The following is a 14,604-nucleotide window of genomic DNA, read 5'->3' as shown; positions in this document are numbered from 1 at the left end:
ATTAACCATCTGAAAACATGGCAACAAAGGACTTGATTTGCTGTCTTCAGTAACAAAGCTGTTCTTCCTGTTATCAGCACATAATTTGAAATTCACCACAGATTTGGTTGTTTTCAAAAACACACCAAATACAAGGTGTGAGTTGTATTTGTGACTATATATCTATATATTTATATAGATATATATATATCTCAAAATAGAATAAGCACATTTCAATCACAAACAAAAACAGAATTTTAGTAGAAAGAGTTTGGCTTTTTTCATTTCCTGTTAATTAGTTTGAAGCTCAGTGAAAATGCCACTTTTTTCAGTTGGCTTCTGTTCAACTGGACCCAACCTATTTGTCGCCTTTGTAACTTTAACATGACAAATCCATTTTTTTCCCCTCCAGATCTCATTCTATTATTCTTATGCTGCCCACTTTGACTGCAGCCATGCTTTACCGGTTTAAAGGTCCCGAAAAAAAAAAAAAAAAAAAAAAAGTACAACAAAGCAGCAAATTCTGCAGGAAGTTAATATGCGCCTTTAGCTGCAGGACGTTAACAGAGGGCTAAATATGCAGTTTTCTGCAGATCTAATTGTTCAAAGATGCTCCACTGGAGTCTTAAATTACCAATGAGGATCTAAAAATAGAAAGTATAGTAAAATGTGCGACCTTTAAAGGAAGCACCTGCCTTTCCATCACACAGTGGAGTACATATATTTATGACAACCTGACCCTCAACTATCTTAAAACTATCAAATCCTAGAGTTTTCTTTCCCATTAACACAAATCAACAGCGACAGTTTTGAAAAGCAGTTGCAAGAAATACACATACATATAAAAAAAAAACATGAGGTTTTGATAAAGAGACGACTGATGCCGAAAAAGCAGCTTTGAAGTCGTGTGTTTCCTACGTCTTTTCGAAGTCTTTCGAACAAACGAAGCAACAACATCATTTCAGTGTTTCGGGTTCTGTCGGTCGCCTCAGAGCTCCACGGTTCTCAGGTGCCCGCGGGGCGACACCGCAGCCAACACGCTCTGCGGCAGACACTCGGACTTCTCCGCCGTGTTGCCGCAACACGACCAGTGAGGCCTCCCCGGGTGGCCTTTGTGACCGTGACCGCAACCTTTGAAGCCTCCTGCGGACACGATCGGGAGAGACGGAGGTTGGTGAGATGAGATGATTTTTAAACTGGAAGCCAACAAGTGTTTTGGCACATCCTCTAATAAGCCCTAAAACAAAGCAAAAAGACCAGCATGTGCGCAGTAATTTTTTTTTAACTTTACACTCTGATGCTCTCACTCACACAGCAAACACAAAGTCTGACACAGGGTGCCTGGCCAAAGTATGCTATAACCATTTCCCCAGCCACATCACTGCCTCATGTTTGGAGATTTGGAAGAAGAAACAGCGACATCAAGTGGTTACATTTCAGATGGCAGCGCTCACACTCCCTCTCCCGAGTTTGCCAGCGAACTACAATGGCCTGCACGCACCAACCTGTGTGTACCTCGTTTACCTTCTCCTTTGTTGGTTTATTTGAGGATGCGAGCGTTCACCCTAAATACGAGACGCGCTGTCAGGCAGCCGGATTGTCCACACCAGGCTTCCTTAGAAATATGGCGCCGCAGGATGGCAGCTAACTGGGCGCAAGACCCTTGATCTATTTATATTCTTATATTTAAATAAGAACTGTTCTAAGGTTACGAAAACCAATTGTTTTGTACTGCCAGTGTACACTTTTATCGAATTTTGAATGGGCAGCATATTTAGCTTTTACGAATATAAAAAAATAAATCAGGCCAAATTTTACACACTGGACCCTTCAGCAAATGGCACATTTGGAAGATGATCCACCATCTGGTCTCCCTACATGTCCACCTGGACTTGTACACGATTTTTTTTTTTTTTTTTTTTTTCATTTCCAGTTCTGTGTTCTGTGCAACCTGAATGAGAACTCTCCCACTGATTGGCTGTTCCAATCCGAGTCCGAGTACCTGGCATGGTTCCTGGGCAGCCGCAGCGAGCCTCTTTGGCTCCGCCGCTGGAGCAGAAGGAGCAGCAGTGGAACGTCCCGCTGTGAAGCCGCAGCTTCCTCTTCACGTCCAGGGTGAAGGGAGAACCCTGCGGGGCGACAGACAGGATTTAAAGGTCCCGTAACAAATCCACGCTCAGACATTTATACGCCATCCAAGACCCCAGAGCAGCAGCCTTTCATATGAGTAATTTTTTGAAAAAAAAAAAAAAAAAGAAATTGTAAAAATATCTAGAATCTCCAGAATAGCATATTTAGCCCTATGTTTACACCCTCCCGCTAAAAGTCTGGTTTTTAGCTTCCTGCAAAAACTGATGCTTAATTAGACTGACCAAAAAAAAATTAATTAGACAACCATATCACGGTGATTATGGGTGTAATGCTGGACTTTTAAGGGCACAAAAACAGGGCTGTCCCAGAGGGCGGAGCCAAAACCCGACTGGGGGCGTGGCCACCAGCCTGTGAGAGGACGACTTTAATGAGCACAGACTTAGTTCTGTTGCAGACATCGAACCTCTCATAACAACAACAATAACAATCATAATGATTACTGTTGTTCATGGTCATTATTATTATTAAAATGATATATTTTATACATCCAACTTGTGACCTCAGTTTTAAAATGACAAAACTAATATACTCATAGTCCCAACAACATAGCCTTGACGTGCAGCCGTGACGGTGGTTCTGCGTACCTTCACGTGTCGCGCTTTGACGCAAACCCACACCGAGTAGAGCCCCGGCTCGACTGGCGTGTAGGAGACCCGGTAGGAGCCGTCGCTGCTGTCCACCACCGTCGTCTTCACCGTGCTGAGGGGGAAACAGTCAAAAGATCGCACATCACCGATGCGGCTGCTCTATCGCTGTCATCTCTTATCGACATTCACACGTCTGCGTGTGAACAGGAATCAAAATGTGAAAGTGCAAACGCGCACCAAAAAAAGGAGTATTGGTGTGAAAGTTTGGGTGTAACTCTCAGCTCAAGGCAAAAATGTCAAAGAGTTTGCATTTGACTGTGACTTCCTACATGCAAAAAAGGAGAGGGAATAAATGAATGAGTAAATAAATGAAGGAATGAATAAAGGAATAAAAAAGGTTAGTGTTTCTCTTTATTGTCTAAAACCACTTTAGTCTGCTCAGACAATATTCCACGCAGATCAGCAGCGCCTCCCCTTCTGTGCAGCAGGTGACCTCTGGTGAACCCTGTGGCGACCTGCTACCAGCCGCTGGCCGGGAGGGAAGTGAAAGACCTCCTCAGTTCCTCCTTTTTTTTTTTTGGGGCCTTTTTTCACGAGCCAGACTCACCAGTCCTTCTTCTCCCTGTGAGCGACGCTGACCACGACGTGCTCCCCGCCTCTGGTCAGCTGGTCGCCCGCGGAGTCTCGGCACACCACGGTGAAGTGAGCCGGCTGCCCCTCGCTGCTCCTCTGCAGGCCTGCCGGCGCATAAAAGCTGCAGGTCAGATTTACAAAGGGGGACTCAGATGTTAAGCGAGGATTCGGGAACTGGACGAGAAGCAGCTGTGATTCTCAGCCACGGGATCACTTGTTTTGACTCGTGCAATTTCAGGATTGTCTGGAGTAGACCTTTTTCTTGACAGACACAAGCAAAAGAAAAAAAATTCTTGTTTATTTCTTAAAAAACCCCCCAAAAAAACAACAAATTTTCTGTTGTCCTGGATGTGTGACGAGGGTCATTATCTTGCTGAAACGCCCAGTTTTGACCGGGATGGTGACTTAAGGGTGATGTTTAATTTAATATATCACAAATGCATTAGGTATTTTTTCCAAATAAATATTTATATACATGATAGTTTTCAGAACTGTCAGATATTGTACACATATATGCAGCCAGTGAAGCAAAAATGACTTCTGCCACTTTTTACCCATTTAGCACCTTCTGCTCCATTCCTTTATTCATTTTGATATAGTAAATGATCTTATTTGATTATTAACACAAAAGCTCTGAAGTGTATATTATGAATGACAATACAGTTTTTTGCCTTGAATCTTGAATTATAATTTTTTTTTAACTAAAATCTTTACAATTTGCTACGACAGGTGTATAAGCTCTGTAGTTTGTTAACCTCAGCAGGAGCAACCAGAAAGAACGTGAAAGGCGTTACAATTGATATATATATATATATATATATATATATATATATATATATATATATATATATATATATATATATATATATATATACATATATATATGTATAGTGTATCAGATTTTTTTTTTTTCCAGAACAAAAAGTTAATCTGGGGGCAAAAATTGATAAAAACTGAGCCAAATGAGCTCATTTAATTCCTCCAACCGTCAGATTCTGTCAACATCCCTGAGACTTGTTCAGAGTCATAGCTAACAGGAGGGGGAATTAGGCCATCAGAGAAGCAGCAGCAGCTTGGGCACCACGGAACCAAATCCACTGCTCCAGACTTTGCCCTCACTCAGACACCATCAGTCTGTGAGCTGCGCTTTAACTGCGTTCGGGGGAGCTCTGGGATGCTCAAAGGTGACTGAAAGCCTGAGAATTCCTGCATTAACGAGCCGAATGTCACACGTTGAAGGAGCCGGTGCACTGCGTCTGTTTAATTACGTCTGTTTTTTTATCAGTTTTCACCTTCATTTTATGAGGAGAACCGAACAGAATTTCGTCGTGCAATGTAACAGTGTATTTGTAAGCCTGGTGTGTTTTTACGTCTTAAACTCAAAGTTAGCATTTGTTTAAACAAGGACTTTGACCACCACCATGGATTTTATTCTATTCCTTTCTCTTCCAACATGATGTGTGTGTGTGTGTGTGTGTGTGTGTGTAAATAAGCTATGTCCTTGCTTAACCGCCCTCTCTGCAGCCCTGCATGCTGACGTGAACATTCCTTCACTCCCTCAGGAATTCCTGCCTCTGGGCCAAAGCTCCCGGGAAGCTGGTCTTTAACTGCTGCAGGTGAACTGAGAGCAAAGCGACGGCCTGACCCCCCCCCCCCCCCGCCAACACACAGTCTCACCAGCTGGCCTGCAATCACCCCCTCCTCGCCCCAATCCTGGCTGACTGCAGTCAACAGCTGTTAAAAGTGTTTTTAGCGTCTTGTGGTTTCTTAAATATGGAGCGCGGGAAGTGAAATCAGTACATTTGTAAAAAAGGGAGAAAACATCTCTGACTGATGCAACAGTGTCATTTTTTTCATGGAGCTGGGTTGAATCACAGCAGTTAGCATTACGAGTGGGTTACCTTCCCCTTCGATGGTGCACTTGCTGAGGTCGACAGTCCTGGAGTTGATGACGCCGACCAGCGGGAATCCTTCCACCTCACCCGCCGACTCCCTGGGCAGGAAGCTGATGCCGCTGCCGTCGTCGGGAGTGACGGCTGCCGGGTCGGCGCCGCCGCTGCCCTCCGCCAGGCTGGTCAGCCTCCTCAGCGTCACGCCTTTGGCGCTGAGGATCTCCACGTCCGAGCCGCAGGTGAGCAGCCGCTCGGCGAAGCCGACGCTGCCTTGGATGTCCGACAGGGCCTGCTGCAGCTGCGCCCTCTGCAGGTGGAGCTGGTTCCTGTTCGACGTGGCGCTCGGTTAGTGTTAAAGTTCCTTTGAAATTGGACCCAGACGTGCTTGCCCGTCGCCGCACCTGCTCTGCACGTGGAGCTCCTCCAGGCGATGCAGCAGGGACAGGCAGTGGGCCTCCACCGCGTTGGCGTAGCCTCGCGCAAACGCCCGCACCTCAATGGCCGTGGCGTTAACGCGCGCCTGCAAAGCCTCCTGGGATTCTTCCACCTGTAAGGCAAAAAAAAGACCCAAACAGGCATAAACAACTCGACTGCCTGCAATAGATTTAGAACGATGAGAAGCCTTTCAAGCTTTGCACCTTCTCCAACGAGTCAGTCAGCTGCTCCAGACGAGGCCCCAGGTGCAGCGAGATCAGCTCCCGGATGCGGTCTCCGTGGCGGTCGATGACGTCCTGCGTGGGGCAGCAGCGGTGGTCGCGGTGCAGCGTGGCGGCGCACTCCAGGCAGACGGGGAGGTCGCAGGGCTGGCAGAAGAGCCGCAGCTCCTGGCCCGGGTGGAAGGAGCAGAGGACGGGGCGGCTGAGGCCACCGCGAGACTTCAGCTCCTCCAGAAGTTGGACAGAGTGGGACGCTGTGCGCTTCTGCCTCCTGGTGGTGGGGCAGAGAGCACAAAAAATAAATGCATACGATAAAATAAGAATAATAAAACATTTTGTATATATGCCGCTTTTCACAAAAACTCAAGACACTTTATGAGTGGGAAAGTAGTCGTAAGTAATAGAATTGTAAAATAAAACTAGTTAGAATAAAACAATTTACAGACAGCTAAGCACAATAAATTAAACAGATAAAACAGGAGCTGTCACACACTAAAAGCAATTCTAAAAAGGTGTATTTTGAGCATGGACTTAAATATTTGGAGGCCATAGCAGTGACTGAAGTGAATTGGGTTGAATTGGATGAACTAAGTTCTTGCACATGAACAGTTTTGTGTGTTCATAACATAGTCAATTTTTTGTATAAACATTTTTACAGTATAGTAGTAAATGTTTCTTTAGTGGGAAAAGCTTATTACTGTAACAGTAATATCAGACGAATTGGAGTTTAAAAAATAATAATAATAATGATTTGGTAAATTATATATTGCACTAAAAAAGGGGACTGAAACCCAAATAACAAACAAAGCTGCTTTCCTCGTAGATTATGTTTGGTTTTGTCTTGTTAGCGGGCAGTGGAGAGAAAATAAAAGACCCTCACCTGTGAGCCTGACAGCAGAACTCGCACAGGTTGACGCAGCAAAGCTCGCAGCGGCTCTCGGCGGCTCCTTCCCCGCACAGATCGCACCCCAGCGGGCCGTCCGACACCAGGCTCTCCCGGTACACCTCGTCCAGCGCCAGGTGGTCGGTGCTCAGACCCTCGGACCCCGACGGCGGCAGGTCCACCTCGGAGTCACAGTCGGGACACAGCACCGTGACGGAGGGCCGGTCCTCTCCGCTCGGAGCTCGGGCGGCTCGCCGGCCGATGTGCGAGGGAGACACGGAGAAGGGCTCGAGCTGCCCGATGCAGTCCGAGCAGAAGGTGTGCAGACACGGCAGGATTTTGGGCTCCCGGTACAACCGTTTACACACGTTACAAACCGCCCTCCGGTTCCCAGAGGCCCCGTTAGGGTTCGTGTCCGACTTTGTGGCACTTCTCTCGACTCTTTCTTCACTCTCCGACCCCGACATGTTGTTTATTTTGAGTAACTTCTGCTCCCAGAATCAAAAGCAGAGACTAACGTTCCTCCCCGAAGCCCACCGACATTAATCGACCGAACCGGAAGGAAACCTCCAAAAAACTTTCTACTACCAAGTAACGCTAACAGTTAACCAAACTATATATATATATCTATATCTATATATATATATATCTATATCTATATATATATCTATATATATATATATATATATATATATATATATATATATATATATATATATATATATATATATATATATATATATATATATATATATATATATATATATATTTTTTTTTTTTTTTTAACTAACAAAAGAAAATACAGAAATATTTTGAGTTATCTTTATAGGAAAAAACAAAACAAAACAAAACAGTCCCACCGGGAAGTTTTTCTGGGACACGCAGGCTGCATTCATGGCTCCCTCGGACATCCGACACCTCAATTTCTATGGAACCAATGAAAAGTCTCTGAGCTACCAGGGGTGGGACGAAAACCACCATGAATCAAAGCTCTCCCAGTCGCCACGAGCGACAGTACCAGAGTTAACATAAACTAAACTGAGCTTGCTGTCTCTCGATGTAAAAACAACAACAAAAACAACAACAAAAAAAAAACGAATTTCCAATTTGATTTTAATAAACATGGTGTTTTTTTTTTTTTTTTTTTTTTTTTGTTTTGTTTTAACCGTTTAATGAATATGAACACGGTTTAATTGGATACTGTGTGTTTTATAACAGAGTTTTATCTGTCTCAAAACTCCAAAGAAATGAGAAAATCTTACTTGTTTTCAACCTTTTAGGGAAGTTCAGAAAGTCAGCCATTGATGTCAGAAAGGGCAGTTGTACCTCTTCTCAGTTACTGACAAAGCTCTCCAGGTGGATGCAAGGTGGTCTTAGAGGGCAGAATGAACACCTCGTTCATTCTGCCCTCTAAGACCACCTTGCATTTGTCTCCTTCCGAACATTAGTAAGTTCCGACAAGTTAGTGGGTTTAGCATAAAGCTAAAAAGCCTCTTGCGTTAAAGGATCTAAACAGATGACTGAATATTCTGTGTCCTGTATCCCTAAACATTTTTTGGATGATTAATAAATATAATTGAGTCTGGAGTAAAAAAAATAATATATATATATAACAAAGATGAGAAGTTGGCTAGAGTCAATTAAAGCATTTTATTTTGTATTAAAGTCAAAGTCAGAAAAGAAATTGATGACATACAACGTGCAGTGCGTAAATAAATCCGATTAAGTATAGGAAGTGTCACCTAATGCAAAACCAAGGCCGTCACGCAGCAATAGCAAACATAAACCTGCAATAATGAGGTCCTTGCCTTACACACACACACACACACACACACACACACACACACACACACACACACACACACACACACACTTCAGCCTGTCTGTCTCATTTTTAGATCAGACAACAGATGCAGTAGATTAAAATCAGGATAAGCAGGGAGGTGGATGCCGGTGAGGGAGATGCAGTGCTGAAGGTGTAATATGTCCTCACAGACACGTCAAAATCTGCAAAAACACACAGTCGCTATTAATACCTCTAAAGATGAAGTAGAATCCCATTTGCTTCATTTAATAAATGTCCTAGTTTTATTTTGTTTAATTTATGTATTTACCTATTCAGGGCCATAACCAGAATAGAGAAAATGGAAACAGCTGGCCATAAAAGGTTCAGTTGATGCTTCACTAAAAGTTAAAATTCACTTATTTTCTACTCATTATTTTGTTGATGAAGTCCTGGCAACATTTTCTAATGCACATTACTGATAACCTAACACCAAAAATAAATAAATAAAATAAAAGCCATCGACTCAAGTGTTAAGATTCAGGTCAGGTTGGTTAGTTTACATGCTGGTAGAACTAAAGAGCTAAAATATGGCTCTTTACCTGGAGGCTAGCCTAGATATGCTGGGTTAAGACTTGGTGCTTATGTGGATCAGCAAATGTAACCAGACCCTCTATCAACGTAGTGTTGAAAATAGGTGAAGTTATATTGTAATGTCATCGAAACTGTCTGTTTCAAATAAAACCTTTTGATGGGATTGTGGTTATTTCGCAGACTTTTAAGCTCCTTCACGGGACACAGAAGTTATTGGAAGTTAAAATACTGTATATACAAGAATTTACCTCCCACTTTTGCCTGAGAGACAGCGGTCACCAGCTTATTTCCAATCTGGAAGGTGTAAACCTCGCTACGGTTGATAGGCTGCAACATGCTGGCCACACTGAAGATCCCCGCAGAGTTCTGGAACAGGCTGGTTCTGGCTTCGAGGACTTTGTGGACGTGGTTATACCATGTGACATTGGGTTCCGGGAACCACCTGCTCGCTTGCGCATCTAGCGTTCCCTCGGAGAATGTGAATGTCGGAGTCGTGTAGGCTGAAAATGATTTAGAAAATAAATAAATATGAAAGTGAACCCACGCTGCAACTTTACACCTTTCAAAATTTGGCCATTTCAACATTCAGCATAATTAACTTGCAATTCCAAGTCAATTAGAATCCTTTCTGGAAAGACAAGCGAGACCCACCTGCTGCTCTGAGCTGGATGTTAATCTTCCCTCCGCCATTGGAGGAGTCGATGCTGCAGGTGTATAACCCCTCGTCTGTCATCCTCACGTTCCTCAGCAGCAGAGATGCATTCCCTTCCGCCAGGAGGCTGGGGAAGAGCTCCGCTCTCCCCTGAAAGGCCTCATTCTGGTCGCTGAACTCCGGGTGTCCGTTTTTGTACTGGTAGACGAATCCCTGCTGGCCCTTCTTCTCCCAGGTGACCGACACCCTGGTGATCTGCTCCTGGTCGTTTTTCTGGAGGAGGATACAGCTGAGGAGCACGTCCTGGCTGATGTTGCCGACGGGGCTGATGTTGAAGCTCGTGACTTCTGGGGATTGGCCTAGATGATGAAATGTCCATGAGTTCAGTGTTTGATGGTATAGCTAACTATTACTATTATTAACTTCAGGAATGATCCTCCTTGAAGGTCTAAAAGAGGCAGGGGAGCTGACTAAGGGTCTGTCTGTCGGCCTACCACTAACAGTGTCTTCAAATGGTCCTCAAATTTCAGTTGAAATTCAATGCATTTGAAATTTAATTTCTTACTGTAAAACTATTGCACCTGAAGAATTTACATCTTATTTCTTGTCTTGTATTATTTCCAAGTGCAGCAGCAATTATATCTCCCCCCCACATACATATATTATTCATTATTTTAATAATAATAAGAATTTATTTAAATATAATGAGGCTATCTCAGGGTTCCTGGATGCTTTGTAGACTTGTGAAAGGGCTGCACTTTCCTCGTCCAGGCATGGGACGAAGAGCGGTTGGTAGGGCTGGTTATGACTGGGAGTTGCAGGCCAATGTGTATGAGCTAGGGCCAGTGATGACTGTGTGGAAAGTCTTCAAGAATGAGGGTCTGTCTGGGATAGGGGATGCCATTCAAAAAGCTGACCGAGCACAGGTCCGGAGAATAGTCCTTATTCCATCTGGCCGATTGGAACGCTCCTCTTTGTTTGGCATCGTGTATCAGAACAAGGTCATTTCTGGATGCCCCGTCTGAAAGTGCCTCTCCCTCACTGTCCACTGCTGGGTATCCCCAGTCAGGGTGGTGGCTGTTAAAGTCCCCCACATAGATGGCAGGGTGGGTGGGGTAGGGTAGGGTGGGTAGAACCTGCATGTCCCAGTTGGCGATTGTACACATTGGTGATATGGAAACCACCAATGGTTATAGCATCTGAGTACTGTGTTGTTGTCGTGTGATTTGCTTCGGCTATGTCGGACCGCACATAGGTGGCAAGACCATGTTTAGCATGGGGTATGTAGCACAAGTGGTCAAAGCCATTAATGGTGTAGCGCCCTGCTACCTCTGCGTCAATGGGGGTCACTTGAAGGCATAGAATGTTGGGAGGCGGTGGCTTCAATGAGGCTCCGATTGGCACGAGAAAGGCATCCTTCGACATTGAGTTGTAGTATGTGGAGGGCAGGCCCTACCACTAGGTGCTCTTGAGGCTGTATGCTTTCGGCTTTGGGACTGTGACTATAGGATTCTTCCAGTCGGCACTCTGGCTCTCTGAATGTAGTCTGCTGGTTGGACCATTTCGTTCCTCAGACGAACCCGGGTACTGACGGAGAATGCCGATCCATTGTCCTTCACCAATAATAATAATAATAATAATAATAATAATAATAATAATAATAATAATAATGATAATAATAATAATAATAATAATAATAATAATAATAATAATAATAATAATAATAATAATAATGATAATAATAATAATAATAATAATAATAATAATAATAATGATATGGGATTAAAAAAAATTCCTGGGTCTTTAGCCACAAATTCCTTGTCTAATTAATTATCTGAAGGACCACTCTCCTTGTTCCTTGCACACAAATTATGTTGTGTTAATGACACCCAAGTGAAAATTAAAATTCAAACAAAACAAAAGACTTCCTGAAAAGTAGACACGGACAAGCACTGTTTGAAATCCTTTTTTGAGCTTGTTGTCATTGCACATAAGCTGCTGTTTTGTCAAGGCAAACACAGCCAAACGAACCCCCGGGTTCCCCGCAGGTCCAAGACAGGCGGTGCCAAGTCACCACGGTGGCGGCAGGGGCTCTTACGTGTGAAGGTCAGCGCCAGGACAAGGATGATGATGGCGGAGAACAGGATGATCAGGATGGTCATGCTGTGCGCAGAAGACACACGCGCATAGATTAGGAGCAGCACAAACAGAGGGCTGCGCCGACAAAGAGTGGAAGTTCAACAAACAGGTGGCACACAAATTGCTTTCCCTTCTCCACCAAGGCAAAGTGCCTCCCAGACCCCGGAAGTACAAGCCTCCATTTTAAAGGTTTTCGTGAGTACAGTACTAAAACTTGACATCTGGTATATGATAACAGTTGGGGATGAAATAAAAACATCATTATGCGTCAAGAGTTCAAAAGCATCTCTTCATAAACAAATATGAGTGATCACTTGTGGTTAACGTTATGGATTAAAGGATTATTATTATGGATTATGTGCCAAAATATTTATTTGACACAATTTTTTGCCACACCCAAAGATAAAAAAAAAAATATATATATATATATATATATATATTCAGTTGAATGTACAAATCTGATTGTTAAAAAGAGTTCGGATGCTGAAATTCAATGCTGTGTCAATCCACTAAACTTTGAGTGCTACCGAGAACCAGGCGAGTTTGTATTCGGCCTCAGCTTCTTTGATTATGTGTGACATCAACAGACATCAAACAGACTGAGAAACCTATGTTGTTTTTTTTTTTTTTTTAATGGGGTGGTCCAACTCTACATTAGCCACAGGGGAAGATGCTCTGGTCAGGTCATGTGAGGAGAAATGAGAAAAGAGTTCCTGGTCTTTACATCTGTGCAGATATGACTTCAAAATTGTCATTATTAGATTTTAGAAGCAAAAGCAAAAAAAACAAAACAAGCCTGTCCTACCTATTGCTCCGAGTGTTTTTACAAACAGTTGTTTAGGAAGAACAACACAGAACCTGTTTGTTCGTGGCGCAATGCTTTTGCCTCAGAGGACTTCTTGAGTGTGTGTTCAGCAACAGTCACGGTGCAGGTGTACATAAGCCGTTCCTGCTTGAAGGAGTCAAATAATTACTTTTCAGAATTTTGAGAGGGTTGCAGCATTTTGCAAAACTCTCTTCCCACACTTTATGCGAAACAGTTCAAATGGTTAAAAGCCAAACTAGTTAAAAAAAAAAAAAAAAAAGAGAAACCCAAAGGTTCAAGATATAACAGATGCTAATAATCGAACTAATAACACACACCCAGAGACGTGCACTAAGGCACCTTCAGAACACACACTCAACATGCGGCTCAGCTCGCCGTAAGCCCACCTCCAGAAGACGATCTGACCCAGCGAAGCCATGGCTGCAGAAGAACGACTTCCTCTGGTGGCTCCTGCTGCTCAGGTGCAAAGGTCCGGTCACGCCATCAGCCTCCTCCAAGTCCAAATTGCTCTGCAAAAATAATCCCTCAGCGATGTGCTGACATACTGCCCAAAATACTGCCCATACTTGCCACCCCCCCTCCTCCTGTCCCGGCAGCCTTCTCAACGTGACACCAAGAGCAAATATTACCTTTAAGGCGTGTGCTTCATTTCGCTTGACAGGTTGTTGCAGGGGTGGCTTGATCTTGTCAAAATAAAGGTACTTTCTCGGCTAGAGGAGGTACCTCGACGAATGGGCCATCCGTTGCTGTGTCTTCTGGTTAACAAACAGGCAGACAAACCAAAAAACAACAGCGACGGCGAACTGAAACACGTACTTGAAGGGTTTAGCTGGATAAACGGCAGTGAGAGCACTTTTCACGAATTGAAATCAATAAAATACAATTGTGAGTTCAAGAGTGGCTGAAAGAGGGATGGAATAGCATCAAAGGCCATTCATTGCCTGGTCCTTCACAAACACACACGTCTTCTCATTTGACATCTGCATGTTTGCTGGAAAAATAATATGTGACTGAATCACAACAGTCGGCAGTCATCACCTCGGATAACCTGCCGCACCGCAACAAAGCTGCCGGGTTCCGTTGAAGAAGAGCGGCTGTTGACAGTCTTCAGTTATTTCAATAACACACACACACACACACACACACAGCATTCACTGTCTAGTGTCATACCTACCTTTCATTTTTCTAGTAAGGTTATTACTGACTAGTGAGGGGTAGTGAGAAGCATGATGATGATTGTACGGTTGTGTGTCTGTCTGACAAAAAGAATATAATCAAATGATCAAATGTATATGTATTTTTTAAATATAGAGTTGAAAAAGAACAAAGAGCCAGAATGACGGCTCACAAAAAGACTTTGAGGTGAATTAGTGGGCAAGTCAAGGATCATTCATCAGGGAACACCAAAACAACACAATGTAACCCCAAGTCAATCACACTTCTGTGAAATCAGCCTGTCCAGTTAGGAATGGATGCTGATTGTGAATCCGTTTCACCTGCTGTTGTGCAAATGGAACAGGCAACAGGTGGAAATGAGAGGCAATTACCAAGACAACCCTTATAAAGGAGTGGTACCCGCCCCCGGATGGTCCTCCACAAGGTGGTTTCCACCACTCGCTGAAGTCGCTCATGTAGTGCTGCCCATCCAAAAATGGCACAGCAATAAAAGCTGTGGCAGGAGGGTTTGCTGCGTCTCCCAGCACAGCGTCCAGAACATGGAGGAGATACCAGGGGACAAGCCAGTACACCGGGAGACGTGGACTGAGCCGTAGGAGGGTCAACAACCAGGCAGCAGGACCGCTAGCTTTCTTTGTGCAAGGAGGAACAGG

At 43.9% G+C, this 14,604-nt stretch overlaps 2 protein-coding genes across 4 annotated transcripts; both read right to left on the bottom strand.

Moving 5' to 3' along the window:
- Positions 1-386: 386 nt before the first annotated feature.
- On the bottom strand, positions 387-7,369 carry trim45 (tripartite motif containing 45). The gene is made up of 8 exons (XM_076030871.1): positions 6,779-7,369; positions 5,881-6,169; positions 5,644-5,789; positions 5,252-5,568; positions 3,325-3,454; positions 2,715-2,829; positions 1,982-2,108; positions 387-1,122 (listed from the first exon to the last, which is right to left on the bottom strand). Exons 1-8 carry the CDS (start codon positions 7,246-7,248, stop codon positions 968-970), a joined length of 1,749 nt encoding a protein of 582 aa, XP_075886986.1. The 5' UTR covers positions 7,249-7,369; the 3' UTR covers positions 387-967.
- Positions 7,370-8,416: 1,047 nt separating this feature from the next.
- On the bottom strand, positions 8,417-13,349 carry vtcn1 (V-set domain containing T cell activation inhibitor 1). 3 transcript variants are annotated; one of them, XM_076030870.1, is made up of 5 exons: positions 13,162-13,349; positions 11,909-11,973; positions 9,810-10,169; positions 9,414-9,658; positions 8,417-8,788 (listed from the first exon to the last, which is right to left on the bottom strand). In XM_076030870.1, the coding sequence occupies exons 1-5, from the start codon at positions 13,191-13,193 to the stop codon at positions 8,771-8,773; spliced, it is 720 nt and encodes a 239-aa protein (XP_075886985.1). In that variant the 5' UTR covers positions 13,194-13,349; the 3' UTR covers positions 8,417-8,770. The 3 variants fall into 3 exon arrangements, with proteins under 3 accessions (XP_075886985.1, XP_075886983.1, XP_075886984.1); XM_076030868.1 differs by having other exon boundaries at positions 9,407-9,658; positions 13,162-13,346; XM_076030869.1 differs by lacking the exon at positions 13,162-13,349 and adding an exon at positions 12,755-12,889 and having other exon boundaries at positions 9,407-9,658.
- Between the last annotated feature and the right edge of the window lie 1,255 nt (positions 13,350-14,604).

The sequence above is a fragment of the Nelusetta ayraudi genome, unplaced genomic scaffold (assembly GCF_046127955.1).
Source record: "Nelusetta ayraudi isolate G7.1 ecotype Tasmania unplaced genomic scaffold, CSIRO-AGI_Nayr_v1 ptg000031l, whole genome shotgun sequence".
Taxonomy (NCBI): Eukaryota; Metazoa; Chordata; class Actinopteri; order Tetraodontiformes; family Monacanthidae; genus Nelusetta; species Nelusetta ayraudi.
This window is presented reverse-complemented; position numbering and strand designations above follow the sequence as displayed.